Here is a 20,816-nt window from a genome sequence, read left to right on the forward strand (position 1 = left end):
AAATGTTAATGTTAAATGTTAATCTTAAAATTGCATATTTTACCAGAATATTAGGGTTGGTATTTGATGTTCTCATTGTTTATTTGAATTCCTCTTCCTTAACTTTGACCTTAAACATTTCCAGACACAAACTAAAGGCACAGCAAGACTGGGTATCCCTGCCAATATAAAGATGATCACATTGATCCAGGCTGGATATGGCTTTTCCTCCAGTGTAGGGAATTCATCCTGCAAAAACAGAGATAAATGATATATACATATATTGGGTTTTCAGCACATTTAAAAAAATAAGTATCCATCATTCTAAAAAAGATACATTTTAAAATAAATTCATATTTACCGATTCGGGATCCCACGTTATGTAAAAGAGCTTTTCAGTAACTTTAGTGATCAAGTAAAAGACCAAGATGACAAACATAATGAGTGGGCTAATGACTCTCCATGTTGCCTGCCAGAAGAAGTTTGGTTTGTGTCCGATCATGAACTTAATATCATCATTGAACCTGTAGGAGGACCGTGACACAAACAACATTGTCAAGAGCTTATAACAAACATTGATGAGCAAACAAGCTTCTCAGGTAGTGCTTCTAGTGTGGGGTGCGTCTGATACCGTGATTTACTGTTGTTGCTCTCATCTCTTAATTGGCTAAGTCAATGCTCCAATTGATTCTATGAAATCTCCAGGTTTAGGAAAATGTGCATTTTCTAACAGAAGGAATATTGTTCTGTTATCTGTCATCATAATCATGCTGTTAAACCACAGTGTTATATGGTGCAGACATAATGAAGGACATGAAGCGTCACAGAATATCTATATCCATATCATAGTACAGTACAGAAGGCTAAAAATATTATAATATAATAATATATATAAAAATGTTCACATCCTGCATATGATAACTCATGACAGCAGTTTGTCTACACTAGGGTTAATTTTGTTATGGGTCACAACTTATTTAAGCCTTTTTGCACAGAGATTCTGTAACAGCATCGCAATTAAGGAACGCCACAATGCCGGCCTTTTGTAAACCCACAAAAAAAAAAACAAGCGATGCGGCATAAAGCGCCCTAAGTGTGATTCCACGCAGAATGGCAGCATTCTTGAAGCCCAGCAAACAAAAGGTTGTATGAAAGGTGCTTTACTTTGTTGCGGACTTGACCATAGACAACATGGAAAACTGTCTTTGGCTTCACCACACCACATTAAAAACAAAACCAGACATTAAGAATTACGATTACCATCAATAGAAAATGTATCAAAGGAGAATATTAATTTGTTTTTTAATATCACCTGTCTATCCCATATATGTACACCACCGAGACCATCTCACAAAATGCAACAACTAGCAGAGGGATGGATCCTCCATAGGTGTCAAAGAGTGAAAGCCAATAGTTCCCTGAGCCTTGGAGAAATATCAGACCCACCAGACAGCAGAACATACACGTTAGACCTGAAGGAGAGCAAAGAGTTGGTCAGATATACTAGGAATACTTATTATTATGAAATGAGAGAATAGATGTGGAAATTACCAGTAATAGCCTCTTTTGGCCATGTCTTTGGGAAAACGTTGAGGTCTTGCAGTGGCACTAAAACTCCTTCAATGTTACCAAACATAGAAGACAGGCCAAGACAGAAGAGCATTAAGAAGAAAAGGACGGCCCACAACGGTGAGAGGGGCATCTTGGTGATAGCCTCAGTGAACACAATGAAGGCTAAACCAGTTCCTTCAACTCCCTAGGCCCAAACAAAGCACAGTGTTATAGCAAAGCATGGCAGGAATCATTTAAAAATGAACACATTTTCTAAATAATCTTACCTCACTGAGAAAAGTATTTAAGTCGCAGATCTTAAGATCCATCCCTTGAATGACCTCAGGATATGTTTCATTAAGACCCTGAAGAACCTGATTGTAGTTGCTGTCAGTGATGTTGCCCTCAGGAAGCTCAAACACATTTAGTAATGCTAGGATGTTTCTAAAACCCAAAAATGGTTAGGTTAGAAATGCTTTCACAGTCATTGTATTGCTGAAGAAGCTGCTAAATATAATTTGACAAAAAGAGATAAGGTACCCAGAAAGGCAGTTATCAAATCTCTCTGTCGCTCTGAAGCCGATTATGGTGTAAATGACTGTTGCAGCATAGACAGAGGTGAAACCATTGATGGTAGAGATGATCACTGCATCCTGTTCACAGTTGTTACTAAAGAAAATGCAGTTTTACTTTGATTTGCTGTACAGTGCAATTATTCGTAAATTTCAATGACAGGTTACAACAAAATAACTTACTGCACTGAGTTGTAGCTTGAGAAAGAAATAAGACCACCAAAAGCCAGAGAGAAGGAATAAAACACTTGAGCACCTGCATCGAGCCATGTTGATGGCTTTGCTAACTCTGCTACCTGGAAGAATTAGTAAAGGAAAAATTGTGGATCAACTAGTTATTCCTTGGCGTGGGCTGTATCTCAAATATGGCGAAGGTCTTTTCAAAAGGCTAAAATAGCAAGACATTTGGCACAAGATCTCATAGATAGGTGTAACTAGTGAAGCGCCACAAACAGATTATTTAATATTTAATGAAAAAAAAAACATAATTAACCCTTGCTTAAAATAGCATTCAAATAATTTTAATGATTCAAATTCAATTCATTTATCATCAAAAAGACCAGTGTGATTGCTAAAATTCTTTTTTTTAAATGCAACTTACGTCTGGCGTGAAGAGAAACTTAACTCCATTCAAAGCGCCCTTCAGGGTCAACCCTCTGATCAGAAATATTGTTAGCACCACGTAGGGAAGGGTCGATGTCACATACACAGCCTTTGGAAAATAAATGATTTACACAATTACTGTCTAGCTGAATTAAAATCGTCTTCTTATTGTAGTAAGCAATGTGCTCTACCTTCCCAGTGGTCTCAATGCCACGAATAATGCAGACATAGAGCACAGACCATGCACAAACATGACATAACACTATCCACCACTGCAGGCCGCCATCTTCTTCAATTGTTGGAGTTGTGTTCAGGGTCTCCCTGTACCAGAAATAATCCACAGGGGAGCTCCTCGCACACTCTGAGACAGGACCTGACAGAATTTAACAACAGCGTGGTTAACTGAGTCAAAATCAAGAGTTTTTAACTTTCTTTACATTCTGCCGAAGTACAGGACCAGGTGTAGCATTACCTGTTACGTTGGCATTTATTGGACATTGACTCCAAGGCAGAGGATCTTGAAATGAGTTGAAGAAGTACCACATAATCCAGGCAATTATGGTGTTGTAGTAGAGACTGATCGTCAAAGATACACACATGGATGCGATACCTGCCAATGAATGTTTTTAAAGAGTTTATTTTGAGGCACTACGGTTGTGTCTAGATGGTAACCCTAGATTTGCTCGCAAGACTCACTACCCGGCGACCTATCCTAACCTTAACCATTCAAGGTCAATGCCTAACCTCACCCATCATTGACCATCAATACCTAACCTCAACCATCAATGACCATCAATACCTAACCTCACCCATCATTGACCATCAATACCTAACCTCAACCATCAATGACCATCAATGCCTAGCCTCAACCATCAATGACCATCAATGCCTAGCCTCAACCATCAATGACCATCAATGCCTAGCCTCAACCATCAATGACCATCAATGCCTAGCCTCAACCATCAATGACCATCAATGCCTAGCCTCAACCATCAATGACCATCAATGCCTAGCCTCAACCATCAATGACCATCAATGCCTAGCCTCAACCATCAATGACCATCAATGCCTAGCCTCAACCATCAATGACCATCAATGCCTAGCCTCAACCATCAATGACCATCAATGCCTAGCCTCAACCATCAATGACCTTCATTGCCTAACTTCAACCATCAACAGTTCTGCAAATCTTGCGATACCATCTAGACATCATCCTTTTCCAGCTGTTGTAGCAAACATTATGCAAAAATGTTTCTCACCAATGCCAGTCAAATAGGGATGGATTGTAGCCCAAACTCCCAAACTGCCTCTTCTTAAACGTTGACCAATTGCAAACTCAAGATGCAGAAGTGGGATTCCTTCAAGGACCAGCAGGATCAGAAATGGTATCATAAATGCACCTAGAAGAAAAACAAAGGAACTGTTAATGGTTTTGTGAGGTCAATAAATCTGTCATATAAACTGGTATAAATTTCAACATCTTGATGTTAATCATTTAAGATGCACGTGGACATGTGCAGAGATAAAGGCTGGCAATGAATGCAGTTAGGCTCATAATGCAATGTTCAAGTAATTCAAGCCTCTACAGTAAGATGTGAGTCAGAGGGTATAAAATGTCTTATCTGAACAGATCAGTTACAAACTACCATAGTCATACCCATTAATCCAAAACTGCAGTGTAATTTAGATCAATTCAAAATGCTTCATTTGCCCTATAGGGAACGTTGAGGCAACCTAGTCTTCAAGCCTAAAGTCACAGAAAACAATTCACACACATAAAAATATGCTTGTTATTAGCAAGGGTGTCGACCAACAGTGCCCAATACTACAAAGGCATATGCATTTATTAATCTATGCACAAAGTCAAATGGTTTCCCCTTTTATCTTAGCTCTCACACGTCATTTGGCTTCAGATATGAAACCAAACTTAGTTTTCTTTTACAAACAGGCAATCGATAAAATGTATTCTTGATGGCAGTAGCAGGCAGACAAATACCTGCCTGTTGTATGTACATTAAATGCTAATAGAGACGTATGAAAGTGCACCAGCAGTAATGCTCTTCCAGTAGATCTGGAACATAATGAGTAATCAATTCCCCTTTATGCTCAAATGGCGTTACAGAAAATAGTTGAATAAGTTAAATAAGGAATAAGTAGTAAATCATTAAAGTTTCACTTGCCTCCTCCATGACTCTGACACAGGTAGGGGAAGCGCCAGACATTTCCGAGTCCGACACAAAACCCAACACAGGTCAACATGTACTGGGCCTTGTTGTCCCATTTTGGTCTGTCTCCAGCCTCTTCCTTCTCCAGTTTGTCCAGCTCCTGATGGGACAATATTCTGTCCTCCAGGCCTGGATTGGGGAGTTTTAACTGCATGATGTTCCTCTGTCAAACACTGGTATTGTAGTTGTGATACAGTAGTGCACTGTGCGGTGCTACAATAAATTGTGGCTCACACTGTGAGATCCTGCTACATGTACTGGACCTCTGTAATAGATTGACTAGGCTGCTGCATCAGAGAGCGTCAGCTGGAGGTGTGCAGCCTTTGAAGCCTATAAGCTGAGAAAGAACACACATGACAGTTAAGGTTTTATCTGATGAGGAAGTGTCAATGCACAGAAATCACAGGTTTTTGGAGTTTTACTGGAGAAAAGCAACTTTTTTATAGGATTTAGTGTATGGTGTAAATTAAGGAATGATTGAAAACAGTAAACAGTAATGATATATTTACGAACACAACCACATCCATCCTTAGTATAAAGAATAAAAAGACAAACAGTTTATTCATATTTAAAACTGTTAAAAAATAAATAATGAACACAAGATGAAGGTTTTTTGTTAAAAGTGGAAATACTTAACACACATAGGCTACTGTGGCCTCCTTATCTCAAGGTCTTCATCAGCAGATGGTGTTTGCTTATTTTTTATGGTGAGGGAAGGAGTATTTATTAATACACAATTCATTTAAGATATACTTCACATTTTACACACTGGGTTGTTGTCAGTCATTCATTAACTGTTTATGGATGATTCACAGGAGGAGAAGGAGGCTCTTGTTTTTGACATATACATTATTAAACACTTATATCTGCTCCCAACTACAGTATGATGTTTTAATATCAAACTATTAGGCTAGGTATTATCGCTGTCTGTCGGTCTGACTGTCATCTATTTATTTAGCTGCAATATGTTTGTCTGTAACGGTGCATGGTTGGGTCGCTGCCAGCTTCAGTGCAGAGCGTTTTGTGTGCTTCTCATGTTCGCCACTGGAGGCCGCCATTGCGCCTGTAACATGAGCTGAGTCGGCCGGCAGAGGTCTGGCTGCTGTGTCCCCTGGCGGAGTTTATGCTTGAGGAGGGAGCCGCTTCCCATCGCTCTCACACACCAGGCGCCAAGTGTAGCAGTCCCGTCCGCAGTCTGCCTCAGCACCCCTGACGCCCGGAATGTCCTTGGATAATGCCGCTCCGCTCATTTCCACACCGCACTGACTGACTAAACCGCATAGGCTATCTCTCCAGCGGGGCACCCTGGATCTTTACTTCTGGACTGTTGCGTACACTGTCCTGTGTCCTCTGCGCTGCGCAAAGCGAATGGAGAAGGTCCAAGGATAACAGAGGGTGCAGGATTTTGCTACTGCAGGAGACCTGCCGGTAGTTCGCTGCTGCCCGCGGGGGCTGCCTGTCTGTCAGAGGCTGTGGTGTCGCATCCACTATTTTCATTATCTGAAATCGCCTTGCATGGATACATCATGGCTACGTTAATATGCAGGGTCCAGTTCTTAGATGATACTGATCCATTTAACAGCACCAATTTCCCCGAGCCCACCAGGCCACCTCTGTATACTTTCAGGGAAGATATTCCTCTGATAAATCAGATTGCTGGAGTCCACAGGCTGCTAAAAGCCCCGCAGAAGGTAAGCAGTTTTTGTGTCGTCTCTTTAAATTGGCTTGGTTAAAAGTTAACAGCTACATTAATATTTAGCTTGAACATGTTGATGGGGTTACTACTAAACAAACAAACCTAATGGACCACTGATAGAGCCTTGCACTTGAAGCAGCTTGCTGTTATGGGATGCTGATGGAGCATCAACATGCTTCCTAATTCAATTAAGTTATTGCATGGGCAGGGTCAGTAAGATAGGCCTATAATATGGAGTATTTGGTGGCTTTAGGTGATGTCGGGTTGGTGTTAACACCCATTATTTGGCTGAGAGGTAGGCATCTGTTAATGTTTACCTCAGTCACAACCCTAATCCCCTCACTTTGACCTGTTTTTCTTTCTATCCATTAGCTAGACTCAGGGCGCTCTTTCAAAATGTTAAAAGATTTGTTCCAGTTATTTTTTTTATAATAGAAAAGAAGCAATCAAAGAAGAAAACAAAAATGCAAAGGTGTTATATACAGCATATTAATAATGATTGTTTACTTTTAACTTGCTCTCAATTTCTTCTTGTCTGCACAGCCCAAATTAGAGTAAGGGGGGTTGGTCAGTTGATGAGGGATAGGTGAGGGTAATTCTCCACCCGGATTGTGGATTTTTATTTGCAAATATCTTTTTTTCAACACAATTTATGTGTATTGAAACACAGCCAATTTTCCCCTGTAATTTTGTCATTTAACATCTTAACTTTTTGGCATATTTTCTTAGTTAAAAACAGAATTCATTTTGCAGTACCTCTACATTATTGTGTTTGGTCAGCTGCATCATGTCAGTCTTCATTTGGTCATAACCCTCTGAAGAGGTGGAACAGTACAGTGGGTACACATTGTTTTGGTTGCAAAAGTGGACCTTCTACAATTGCTCACCCAGTTTTAAACAGATCAAAATAACCAAATGTTCCTCTTTGGTATGGTGTAAATTGCCCTGTTTAGTTTCCTAAAGAAAGCCATTGACAAAAAATGTAAACATGAAGCCCATTTTCTATTTATTTCTTTAAGAGACCTCTGAAAGCTATATTGAGAATTGCTGTCTGATTAGACTATGTGCATCCAAACACATTGTCTAATGGCCTCATCTGCAGACCTTCAAATTTAAACAAAGTAAAGGGGCCATAGCATCCAAGGTTGAGTCTTTTATTGAGCATTCATCTTTGTCTGGTTGGGAAGTCATGTAAATAGAAAGTTAATTAGGGTCTTTCTTCATTCTGTCAGATCAATGGTACTCCATCTTGTTTGAGTAGAGCTGGTAAGATAAGTCACGGAAGCCTCAGGATGCTGTGGATCACCACAAGCCTGGCTCTCATTCTGCAGCCCACTCAGTCTGACCAGCAGGATGGGATGGGAACGCTTTCCACTGTTTGAGAGAGAAGAGAGGGAAGCGGGCAGAATTAAAAACACAAACAAAGAGCTGATGTACTTTGTACAGTCGACTGGTCCCAGTTTAGCAGAAGGGCAACCGTACCACAAACTAGACAGAGAGGGAGTACAAGTGGTAAGCTCAGCAGTGCCTGGTTAGTGGGATTTGGTCACATGGGCATTTGTGGTTAACAGTAACTTGAAGGAGCAGGCAGCCCTTGTGCTTTTTATTTAAAAAAAAAAAACAGTCAGGTGGGTGACAAGACTGTCAACATATTGAGGAGTGTGTTCTATCATTCACAACCTCAACAGTTTGAAGAAATTACTTTATTGTGACCCTGTAAATGCCTTTGACAGCTAATCTGTTGTCTTTGAGCTCTGTCTCTATGGTGCAGGTCAGTCAGGTATAAATAGCATGCTGCTAACACATGGTGCCAAGGGAGTCAAAACAGCTAGCATATGCTGTTTCTGGGCTGCTCCTGTCAGTTTCAGTCTGCAGTTTCAAGAGGGCTGATCTGTGCATGTTTTGTGTGCAGTTGTTTATTCAATTGTGTGTGTATTAGATGTTTTTTTACATGGAATGGCACCATGGCTCTGCTGCTGTACAAAGTCAAATATCAATCACAAGTAATTGTTGAGGTTCCAACGTCATCGAAAGTCATTAGGACCAAGGTTTATATTTTATAGCAACCATAAATGCTTGTTGTGTAGCAACAACTGATTTGTCATGACAGCAGACACACTTTGAAGTCATATTTTCACCCTGTGGCCTTTTTTAAAGTGCCATGCCACCATGCATTATAATGCACTCTGTAATGCAGTGTATTTTTGAAGTAGCACTGTTGAATATTCCGAGGGCTTTAAAAGTCCCATATTGTAAAAGTGAGAATTCCATGTCTTTTTGAATTATCAAGTAGGTTGAGGTTCTATAAAGTTATCAAAGAGTGAGTTAAAACAATGGTGATTGAGCATGTGACCCACGGATGAAATGCGGAGCACAGTTATTGGCACTTTTTACATCAGTTAGCAGGGGTTGGCCTGCCCTGCTATCAGTGTGGACCATGTGAAGGCATCACACTGCGAATCTTCTGAGGTTATTACAGTCAACACTTCGGTTTCAAAAGGAATTCTGGGAGATGAGGTCCCAGAGGTGTGCCTGCAATTGCAGTACAGTGACCATAGAAAGTCATGATACACTTTTGAAATAGTCACTTTTTTCGTGTTACAGCCTGAAATGCTAATACATAAAAAATATATATTTTTCCAGCGTAATTTACAAATTTTGCCTAACAACATTCAAGCAAAAAAATGTTTTTCCAAAATTTCCAAAAATGAATAAATTAAAGATTATAATAGCAGTGTTTGAAAAGTGATCAGTCACCAGATTTATACTTTGTGGAGGCACCTTTTGCTTTAATTACAGCCATCAGTCTTAGATATGTCTTTACCAGCTTTGTTCACCTAGATCGGGAAATATTTCCCCAATCTTCTTTGCAGAACCGTTCAAGTTCAGTCAAATTCTGTGGTGAGCAGCGATGGACTGCACTCTTTAAGTCCATCCACAGATGTTCTGTAGGATTTAGGTCATGGCTCTGACTGGGCCACTCTAGGACATTCACCTTCCTGTCCTTTAGCCACTCTGTTGTTTTTATGGAGGTGTGTTTTGGGTCGTTGTCATGCTGGAAGGTGAACCACCTGCCCATTTTCAAGTGTCTAACCGAGGGCTGCAGGTTTTCCTAAAGAATTTGGGTGTACTTTGCAGCAATAACTTTCCCTTCAATCCTGACCAATTGCCCAGTCCCTGCTGAAGAGAAACCAGCCCACAACATAATGCTGCCACCACCATGCTTCACTGTGGGTATAGTGTGTTCTGGGTGGTGTGCTGTGTTTGGTTTCTGTTTTTTTTTTTTTTTTTTTTTTTAGCCTTTATTCAACCAGGTAAGTCCCACAGAGATAACAGATCCCTTTTACAAGGGAGACCTGGCCAAGACAGCAGCAATACAGTTACAGTATAAAAGTCAGACAACAAATAGTAAGCAAAATAAAAACACAAAGACATACTAAACACTTGCATACAGAGAGCCTGGACTCCAGATCTTTTAAAGGAGTGGATTCCTCAAGGAACAGCTGATTTTATTCTGATGTAATCAGAAACACCACAATTGATGTCAGGTGGACGCAAATTAAATTGGTGTGTAATCTGGAAGGTGATCGGTTATACCTGAGATCTACCTGGATCTCCACACCAGTTAGTTGGACCAGTCCCAGCCTGGTCAGATGCGTACATGAACTGATGAAGCCTCTTGGATGAGAGGTGAAACGTCTTCCTAGACAAACAACCAGTCCAGTTGTTTTTGACTGAAATTGCTTTGAGGATATACCTGAGAATGTTTATAATGGTTATTCTAAAGGGACTGATCACTTCAGTTCTGCAGAGAAGATTGGGGAAATATTCCCCATTCTAGGTGCAAAAAGCTGGTAGAGACATAAACTGATGGCTGTAATTAAAGCAAAAGGTGCCTCCACAAAGTACAAAATCTGGGGACTGATCACTTTTCCAACACTGCTATTCTAGTCTTTAATTTTTTTATTAATTTTCTTAAATTTTGAAAAAAGAAATCACTTAAATATTGTAAGGCAAAATGTGTAAATCCCGCTGGATTTGTTATAAAGGTTTTTTTTTTTTAAGGTATTTTCAGGCTGTACAACAAAAACAGTGACTATTTCAAAAGGGTACGATGACTTTCTAAAGGCACTGTACATCTTGCCGCCAATTCTAACAGATTACAACTATAAATGAGCTCTCGGGACTTCCATACGGTTGTGATGTCACAACAAATATACTACATACTGTATAGGTAGAAAGTGCTGCTACAGTGCTGTTACAGTCATTCTCCGGCTGCAATGCTGGTGCAGAGATGCCAAGAGCGTACATTTGGAAGGCATGAAAACGCTGTCCAATCAGAGCAGACTGGGTGTTTTCGGGAGGGGGGGGGTTTAAAGAGACAGACGCTATTAGAGAGTGTTGCAGGCAGAGGGCGAATCCAGGTATATTCAGACAGACTGTACGAGAAAATAATCTTCACAGGATGTAAACATGTTCTAGAATAGTAGAAAAATATAAGTATAAACCTTAAAATGAGAATAATATGTCCCCTTTAATGGGAATTCTAACACTTGTAATTGATCTGTTGTGATAAGGCATCAATATTGATCTATAATATTTGTAGCTGCAGCATCCTATCTATAAACAAGCTTTTCTGTTGCTTCTGTGGATGGAAAGTATGACTAGTCATGGCCTGAATCAGGCTTCTCAGGCTGTCATGAATAATGCATTTTCCTTGTCGGATGACGTGAGCATCTTATTCAAAAGTAGATGGATTTATTCCAAACCTGCTGGTAATGTCACTGTAAATCAATAGCGCGATAGTCCTTCACATGCTTTCTTTTCTGTCAATGTTTGTGGCTTGGTGGCCTTGAGACCTGGCATGGGATTGCAAAGCAGTATTCAAGGGAGGGAAAATGTGGCTAAGTCTTGGAGAATGGACTTTCACTTTACCAATTTCGATTTTTGGGCTGTTTTTTTGTTTTTTTTTTGGGGTCCCATAAGGAGAAGTTATGTTAAATACCGTAAAATACAGGTTCCTCCTTCATGCCTGTAAGAGCTCATTTGAATTCCTTTACACATTGTTATGCAGAATTGAGGTTTTGCTGGTCTCTGCACTTTGGAGGGTTCTCTCGGCAGAGGCCTCCTTTCAGAAGAATGCAGCATCTGCGGACAGACTCATCCTCTGCATGCTTGACAGAAATGTTAGATTACTGTTGTGGTTTCTCTTTCATGCATCAAGTGTTTTTTAATGGGTTTTAAATCACTTGCCTTCAGAGAAAGACCACAAATTTCATCCTCACCTTTATCAAACAAACTTGAAGCTTTTAAAATGATTTACTGTAATTCTGCCTGTTTGATTTAGAGTGTTTGATGTTGCAGTTTAGAGACAAAAATGTGCAAGGCTGTTTAGCTAACATGGGGTTAGCATTTTCACAGAAATACAGTATGTTAGGTTAGGTTACTGAGTTCCGAATGTGCAACTGCACTCAGTATTCTATCTCATTCCACAGACATTTGGAGTGAGATAGCAGTTTTAAATTGGAAATTGCATGGTGTTTATTTTTAGCTCTCTCTGCCTTAACTGCCTCCCTGGTCAGTGGACCACAGTATGGTGGTTGAAGGGAGAGGCCAGACCTCAGTGTGTGAGCAGAGCACTTGTGGTTACTTCTCTGGACTTGGCCATCCCAGGCCACCGTGGGTTCAAGTCATGGGCGGGGGACAGCTAAAGAAGTCTCTGCTACTGATAATCTGGTAGCACTGTTCCTGGATTAAGGGCCATTTATGTGCGTCAATCTGGTGGTGGTTTTACTTGTGATCAGTAATCCAGGTTGATTATAAAATGAAAACTCTACAGTGACACCTGTTGGAGGATGGATATTTGAATACATGGATGAGTCGATGGATATACAGTACAGATGGGGACTGATTAATGGCAGCCTTGCATAGTTCACTTTGACTTTTCCACTTTTTGTCTGCGAGTTGAAACCTTGTATGGGGGAATTAAATTCTTGGTTCCACAGCTAATTACTGGTTATGGCTGCAAATTCAGCCCAATGTGTTTGTCAATTCAGGTTTTGATACAGAGCATAAAGCTGAAAGAGAACATTTTGTTGCCCTTTTATCCAATCCACAAACTTCAACAGTACTTAAAGGTGCAGTCGGCAAGAAAATACTGTAATACTAAATCTCTTTTTTTTCTTAAAGTGACAACATTTGTACCCAGTTCATGAAAGTCTATGCAATATATTTTTCTCTGTATGATAAGTGGTATTTGTTCTGCTGGCAAGTGCAGCACATCACAGGTATTACTGCTAAACACCAAAGATATGACAAATGAAAGAAAAGTCAGCATCAAGCAAGTGAAAAATGAATATATGAATAAACAAATTAAAGACATTGAAGAGAACCTCTCTTGTGATTTAGACATTAGGGAGATAAAACAAAACAGACAAGTAAAAATTGTCTGGTTCAGTGTCTCATAATTTATGGCCCAGGCATTGGTCAGCATATTTGATGTAGGGTGTCTTCTCCTCATGCTACATTTGACATTACTGTCACACTCGTTTTTTTTAAAGGCATGTCAATCCACGGGTCTATAAATAGTGGGTCTAATTTATGCCTGGATTTCCTGTCCGTTCACAATCTGTTTTGTAATCTGGAGAAGCACTTCCCTCTACTGCCTGTGTACAGTATAGCTTTGTTTGTTTGCCTGCCTGTCCTTCTTTGTATCCATCTCTGTCTCTTTCTATCTCTCAGTCCGCCTGACTGTAAAAACATCTACAATGATCTAACTAAGGCTTAATCATGGTCTTAGATACAATAGGATTTACAGAGCAATTTAAGTTCTGTGCGTATGTTTACTTGAGCTTAGTCTCATCTCAGACTCTCAAAAATGAAGATGTTCATCCCTATGATCCTTACAACTATTATATTAACAATAATCTTTTGGTTTACCATGCATGGAAGGCAAAGAAGACAGCTCAGAGTCGAGAGAGAGTGAGTTGGAGCAAGATTGATACTTATCCTATCCAACCACATGTTTTGTTTCACTTCTCAAATCCTGAAGAGCTGTAGTGCTAGTAATACAAACAAAGTGGTTGGACAGATCAAAGCCATGAGACCCATAATGTCTTTCCCAGCGTTTTCCCTTCATTTTCAATTAAGTTACTGTCATATAGTATATAGGAGGAAATTGAACTGCATCCGACCTGGCAATAACTGGTCTTATTAAAAAAACACATGGTTTTACATGTTACATATAGCATATGTCTACTGTACATGCGTTAGTCTTCTTTTAAAGATCCCATATTATGTTAATTTTCAGGTTCATAATTGTATTTGGGGTTTCTACTAGTACATGTAACATGGGTCATACTGTCTGTCTAAAGATACCTGTATTCACTGTCTGAAGCTCTACTATATATAGTATAGTTGTGACATCACAACTGTACAGAAGTCCTGACAGCTCGTTTAAAGGCACGGTTTCTGAATACGGGCTGTGTGCATATTTCTGTGGATTGCGAGTTCTAATACTTTGACAGTATTATATAGCACATTAATCTGCTTAATAATCCACAAATACGTGCAGATCTCAATTTTTACTATATTAATTATTTTTGAGAAATAATCTTGCAGGTTGCTTATTCAGGATTTGTAAAAATGAAATTGTATCATAGCCTTTGCTAGCCTATAAAGCCCTCAATGTGGACTGACAAGAGAAGACAAATGTACTGAGATCAGTATAGTTGTGGACTGTACCGTATGAGGTTGTTTAAGATACTCTGGCTGTTGATGGAGCAGAGCAATGTCAGTCTCAAGTCAAATGTCTGCCCTCCCGTAATGGTGTTTGTTTTCCCGTCCTCTGCTTCACCGTTGGAGCCGCTGTCCTGGGGAGCTGACATACTCTAAATATAAATAGGTTAATATCTTCAATTTGGAGGTCAACCAGACAAGTGAACAGACACAGACTCATTCCTCATCTCCCTGACCACTGTTAGCTGTTGACAACCGTTCAAGACCAGACAAATCTTACCTCCTCTGCAAAATCACCGTGTGTGATGATAGTTTATCAGACAGGGATGCAGACAGATAACAGGCACCAGACAGCCAAACTGCTTTGGATTTGGATCTGCGTGACATTTCTCCAACCTTGGCCTGCTTGTCATTATAGAGCGCTGACAGGAGCTGATTTAATAACATTCTATGCTGACTTTCCACTGACATACCCCAAATACACTGGGCATTTTCCATGTTGACCCATACAAAAGAACAAAGTTGTTAAGTTTTGTAGGCGTCCGTAAATAAAATTATATATATTTTTACATGAGCAGCTGTCATTAAAGAATAAAAGTCTTACCACATCATGTTTAATATGAATTTGGTTATTTGCTTATATTTAGCTTGAAATATAGACATTTAACAAAGTCATCCTTCTGTTTCATAGGAGCAACACACCAGCTTATAGTAGATAGATTTTCTCCCTCACAGCTTTGGAAAGGTTTACTGTTGATATCATACATGGTCATGGTTGTGGCAAGGCATTTAGTCTCCAGGTCAGCCTGTTTAACCTTGTTTAGCTAATGAGTGGGATCTGATCAGACTGGAGCAGTATTTGGTACAGCAGGCCATTGGCCCCCAGCCTCCACTGACCAGAAACTCCTAACTTTCTCCTTACTTAATGTTTAGCATTTTTTACATGTGTTAATTGTAAATTACATGATTTTTAGAGGATTAAAGACAAATCTATGAATAACTGTGTCTTCTTCCCATCTAGCCTGATGACTGTGCCCTTCAGCTGTCCCATAATGGAAGCTACCTGGACTTGGAGTCTACCTTGGCAGAGCAGAGAGATGAACTCGAGGGCTTTCAGGAGGAAGGAGGGTAAGATAACAATCACCTCTGTCTCTCTCTCTGATTTTACGTCACTATCACCAAACTTCAAAAGCAAACAACTGCATGTACACAACGTGCTGATACAAACAATCTCCATCATTGCACTGAAGTTGCAAAGTTGCACTTTAAAAGATTCAGAGTGAAAACACATGTGGCACTGGCACTACATAGCAGGTTGGTAATGTCCATTACTTGCCAGGCTCTGATTGTCCAGGAATAGATTGTTGATGTTGTCGTGGCCATAACTGTGAACCAGAATTTTTAAAATAATTTTTAAAAAGTATTATTCAAAAGTAACTAACTTGAAAGTTTTTAATTACAACAATCTGGCTTTTAGACGGTCAGACATTATCAGTACAATGTGATTACAGTTTTTAGAGAGAGACATAACATCTTAGTTGAGATAAGAGAGAAAAGATACAGTATTTAAATCCTTTCCTATGAGTATACGTATTAGTATCCTGCTTGCTATATTCCTTTGCTTAATCTGATTCTATTACAGTGATTTGAATCATAATGATACCCATTTCATTCCAGGATGAATTAGTGAAATAATCCCTTTTTCCGGGCACCAGCTGATTGAGCTCTCCTGCTCAAAAGCTGCTCTCAGGAGGTGCTTGAGTCTGTCCGCGAGTAGAGGGGACTGGCTTTACCTCACCTGTGGGACTCTCAGTTTCAGAAGTCTTTCAGCACTTCTTCTAGAGGAAAATGAGGTTTCGATTGAACAGCAGTATTATTAGCTGCACTAATTCCTATGTGAATTAGTCACCAGATATCTCTACAATCTCATTGGCTCAGGAAATGTAATTTATAAATTATGATATTTGTTCTATTTAAGAAAAAGCACATCTTTATACGTGTGATACTGATCTTAGCCATTGATATATTTTATCAGTTCTGTGGTGGTATTGGTGCTCTTTTTTAAACCAGACTATGCCTCAGAGTTTCCATGGCATTCATCCATTAATGTCCCTTAAAATACCTGGCCTCCCTGGCCCAGTGGCAGCAGTGATGTCATCTAAACCAATTATGAGGTGTCTTATGAGTAATCACCCTCATCTCTGTTGAATGTTACCTCAGTGCTCTCATTAGAAGTGGCCAAATTACTATTGTACACCAACCACCCTACTCGACGTCACTGTAAATGAGGCCAACCTCAGTGAACTCTTCAAGTTTAAACAAAGGTTTGGATACAGCTTCCAGCTTCTAATTTACTGCATTGTTTCCCTGTAACGTGTCACTAATTGAGGCTTTGTACTGACATAACTACTAGACCTGGATGAAGAAGAGAAAGGTTCAAAATTGTGTTAGTTTCATTTCTGTTTCGCACACGTTCTTTGGCCTGTTACTTTATTGACTCCATATGTTTTTTATGTACTGTGTAGAGTATGTTGATATATCATTCATGTGCTGCCCACTTTAGAAGATCCCAAACCAAAGGTTGGCATGAGAGCTCCTGGTCGGCTGGACCACAAACATGTATGGATTCATTTGTCTAACTTTGGAATTCATAAGCTGCTCTCTGCCTTGTTGTTTCTATTGGACGTTGAGAGTGCTGTCCTTTCCCAGTTCCAATTGAAACTGTTGAGCTTATGGGAGGCTATTGAGAGCTGTGAGGTTAAAGTGGTCCCCTTCTTCTCTCATCGAACACTGAGCCTGCCAGGGTCTGTGTCGTGCCAGCTGGCACATGCTGGTATGGATATGTGTCATTAAGCCCACACAGTGTTGTGTGAGGAGGCTAGGGGTGAAGTTGGTTAGCCAATTATTTTGTAAAAATAGGGTAGTTCTGCTCGTTGGCTTTTTATGGTGCTGAGGATTACATCCCCCACTGCTCAGTGCTGTTGATTTGATGATTATTGAGCTAATAAAAGGTCTGATGAGGCATTTCACCTTTACTTTTTCCATTTTTTTTTTGTTTTCACACTAATTTTACTGTAGACCTGCAGTAACATAACAACTCCAGTTAATAAGCAAAATAGTGCTTTAAAGATCACATATTGTGAAAAGTGAGATCCCATGTGTTTTTTGGTTATAAAGCAGGTTAAGGTGCTATACACATACCATGGAAGTATCAAATGCGCAACGAGAAAAACAACACAGTATTCAGAAACAGTGCCTTTTAAACAAGCTGTTTAAAACCATGATCATACGTGTATGAAACAGCTGAATGTCAATGTCAATGATGTCAATCTCTACGCTGCTGGGAGCTTGCAAAAAGAAGGAGTCATGGCATAAAGGAAGAAACGGTTCACACTAAATAACATTAGTGCCATGAAGGCAGGCTTAGCAGATATTTTTCTTTGAAAAACCTGAAAACCTAAATAGTAAATAGTCAGTTTTACTGAAAATTGCTCAGAAATCAACAAGGGAATCAATAAAGAATCTATAAGCAGAATCTATACAGGCATTGGTATCAATGAAATCATATTAATTCCCATCCCTAGTTAGGACTTCCATACAGTTGTAACTATTATATATAGGTAGAAAGTAACAGTCGTTCCTGTTTGATGGTGCAGAGATACCGACATCACAGATGTGGAAGACCTGGAAACTTGACCAATCAGAGCAGACTGGGCTTTTTACAGAGGGGTGTTTAAAGACACAGACGCTTGAACAGAGCGTTTCAGGCACAGGCTGAAAACAGGTTTATTCATACAGAATGAAACATTAACATTAAAGCATGTAACATTAACATTAAAGCATGTAAACATGTTCTAGAAGAAACCCAAAATACAATAACAAACCTGAAAATTAGCATAATATCAGACATTTCCTTTTTTTTTTGCTTTAAGCCCAGCCACCTACCTTTGGAAAGTGAATAGTACTATATACACTGCCTGAGTTCCTGAACTCCCCTGATCATTGGCCATTGAATCCATCTGTAATTGATTTTAATGACAGGTTACATTCCTGAGGCGCTTGTGTCATACCTAGTGTCTTTACAAACAGATTAAAGTATGATCCTCTGACAGAGCGCTGCAGAGCCAGGAGATATCCATGTCACAGGAGCTTAAGGGCCATAATCACTTCCACACCGTGTTTGAAGCTCAGCTATAGGCGATTGTGACTCATAAATCCCCTGTCGCATCTCTGATACAGTCTCACTTCGTTATAAACTGACCATATAGCCCAGACATGTGCTCAGAAATATCTTCACAGTTTAAGGTAGTCAGTGTGTCATTTTAGTTTTCGTTTTAGCTGTGATAGATAGATTGACCCAGTACACACAATTTCCTGCTTTGAGAGATGGAGTATGGGGGACATAGGGATCAGATGGCCTGACATATGCTTACAGACATTTATAGCCTTTGAATATCGTGGATTACATGGTTTGAAGAGGGAGATCCTGTTGTAGCATTTCAGGGGAACGTACTAAGGTTCTGTTGTTTTAGGAAAAATGTTGTATTGAACTCATATTTGGAGTTATGTGTTGGGCTTGCGGTTGATTTTGCACAAGTATGTGACATTGATTGGCAGTCGATTAATAAACCTGTAACTCCTCAAGGGCGTATTCCCTGGCTTGTCTTGGGAAGATAACATGAAGTGCTGGTATTGACTGCATAATTGAATCAGCATGTTAAATGTGCTTACATACAGAAGAAGACACTTTTTTAGCATTCCGATGCCCTGGTACTTATAAAGCACATCTGAAAGCCTAGCATTTTGTGCTGAATATGCCATTCTTGGTTTTATTAAGTGTTCTTGATGTGTTTAACAACCAGTCACAAGTCAAGCATATTAATATCCAACTGTTCTTGCCTCAACTATTCAGCGTTTCTGATCATCTCCTTTCATCTCTCTTAGGACAGCTCCGCTTTCATTATTTTCATTTTTTTCTGGACGTTGTTTGGAAGAAGCTCACAGCACACAAGATTTTCATTTGAGGAGAACAGGCACTTTTGAAAAGAACCAGAGGAATTGTCAAACACAGTAGAGCTTAAACTTCAAGGATGGAAATAAAACACAGACACCCCCTCTGTGTTTGCAGAGCAGTCTACGGACATTATTAACGGAATAGAACAGCTTGGTGATTGTTCAGTGTGTATGTGATTGTGTGTGCATCTGTGTGAGTCTTGGTCAATGGTTAGTGAAGTAGCCCAGTAGATCTCAGCCTCATTCTTCAGCCCCCTTAGCCCCCCCCCACCCCACCCCCCGCGCTCCCTCTTTAGACACCGATGTAGGAGTCTCTGAAGCAGGGGTGTTCACCAAGAAATGCTGAGTCAGTAGATCTCCATGGGGCCTTCTTGTCTGGCATTAATTGGTCTTCGAGGAGAAGCACTGGCTTTACTGTATTCCAAGTATGTGTGTTCACCTTCTGTGGGTACACTTTTTGTGTTGTTTTATAAACAGTGCCAGTAAATGCAGCCTTAGATAAAGCCAGAGAGCATGGAGTTGGCAGGTATCCACTGGTCTAGTTTCTGCTGCTTTGGGTATTAGGATTAAGACGAAGCTTTATGAGGGTGCTGTACAGCAGAGCAGTGACGGGAGAATGGAGACAAATAGAGAATAAAATAATAAGTGGTATCTAATTGGCAGGTATAGTTGTTACATCTGCACAGCTGCATTCTTGTTTGCAACATTTGATAGGCAAAGTGATGATGAATACCAGGTTTATGCTGTTAATTACACATATTTATGGTACATTGCTTATGTTCATGTAGAATGAATAAAATGGGCATATGTTTCCATTTAATCTTTTATAAAGCCATCTAATTTAGACCTATTGCTTTGGGTAATGGTCAGGAAGTAAGACGTAAGTAAGGAGTAATTGTTTTGGGTAACGGTCAATTTTATTCATTTCATGAGGTTATTAAGAATATTCATGGTTATTCAAATGGTAGCAACAAAGGTATTTCAGATGCATGATGTTGCACATGCTGAATCATATTTAATAGGAGCCTGGCTTAAGTTGATTATACAGTACTACCACTGGAAGAAACCAGAACATTCTGGCACAGAGGAACATAAGACCATAAGACCAAAAGAGGACCATGGAATTTCAGTAGGTCTTATATCCCAACATGTAGCCAATTTGTACTGTCTGTGGGAGTGTCCGATACTCATGTTGGGTAGGTGGTGGTGGTGGTGGTGGTGGGGGGGTTGCACTTATATTCCATGCACGTTTGTTTAATTTGATAATGAGCATGTTGGCCTGTGTAGCCTCATGTCTTGGATAAGCACAGGGATACTGTTGCAGCCAAGCAGAGGAAAAGCAGACTTTTGTGACAAAATGGCTCTAGTTACCCATTTGCCTCAACGGTATCACAGAGGATTGAGTTCCTGTTTGCCATCTCATTTCATCAGTGAAGGTCC

At 39.9% G+C, this 20,816-nt stretch overlaps 2 protein-coding genes across 5 annotated transcripts in view; one reads left to right on the top strand and one right to left on the bottom strand.

Moving 5' to 3' along the window:
- Window positions 1-72: 72 nt before the first annotated feature.
- slc6a19b (solute carrier family 6 member 19b) lies at window positions 73-5,084 on the bottom strand (the record flags this gene model as incomplete). Its single annotated transcript, XM_083917838.1, has 12 exons — window positions 73-228; window positions 341-503; window positions 1,292-1,451; window positions 1,531-1,735; window positions 1,818-1,974; window positions 2,071-2,199; window positions 2,286-2,398; window positions 2,704-2,814; window positions 2,897-3,078; window positions 3,178-3,315; window positions 3,965-4,105; window positions 4,886-5,084. The coding sequence occupies 12 exons, from the start codon at window positions 5,082-5,084 to the stop codon at window positions 73-75; spliced, it is 1,854 nt and encodes a 617-aa protein (XP_083773964.1).
- Window positions 5,085-6,128: 1,044 nt separating this feature from the next.
- The window catches only part of fhod3b (formin homology 2 domain containing 3b), a 93,180-nt gene continuing 78,492 nt past the window's right edge, over window positions 6,129-20,816 (top strand). For all 4 annotated transcript variants that reach the window (XM_083918721.1, XM_083918724.1, XM_083918722.1 and 1 more), the window contains exons 1-2: window positions 6,129-6,621; window positions 15,385-15,491. In XM_083918721.1, the coding sequence (XP_083774847.1) occupies window positions 6,457-6,621; window positions 15,385-15,491 (272 nt within the window). In that variant the 5' untranslated portion in view covers window positions 6,129-6,456. The remainder of the gene's footprint in view (window positions 6,622-15,384; window positions 15,492-20,816) is intronic.

This window comes from Echiichthys vipera (genome assembly GCF_963691815.1).
Source record: "Echiichthys vipera genome assembly, chromosome: 8".
Classification (NCBI taxonomy): domain Eukaryota; kingdom Metazoa; phylum Chordata; class Actinopteri; order Perciformes; family Trachinidae; genus Echiichthys; species Echiichthys vipera.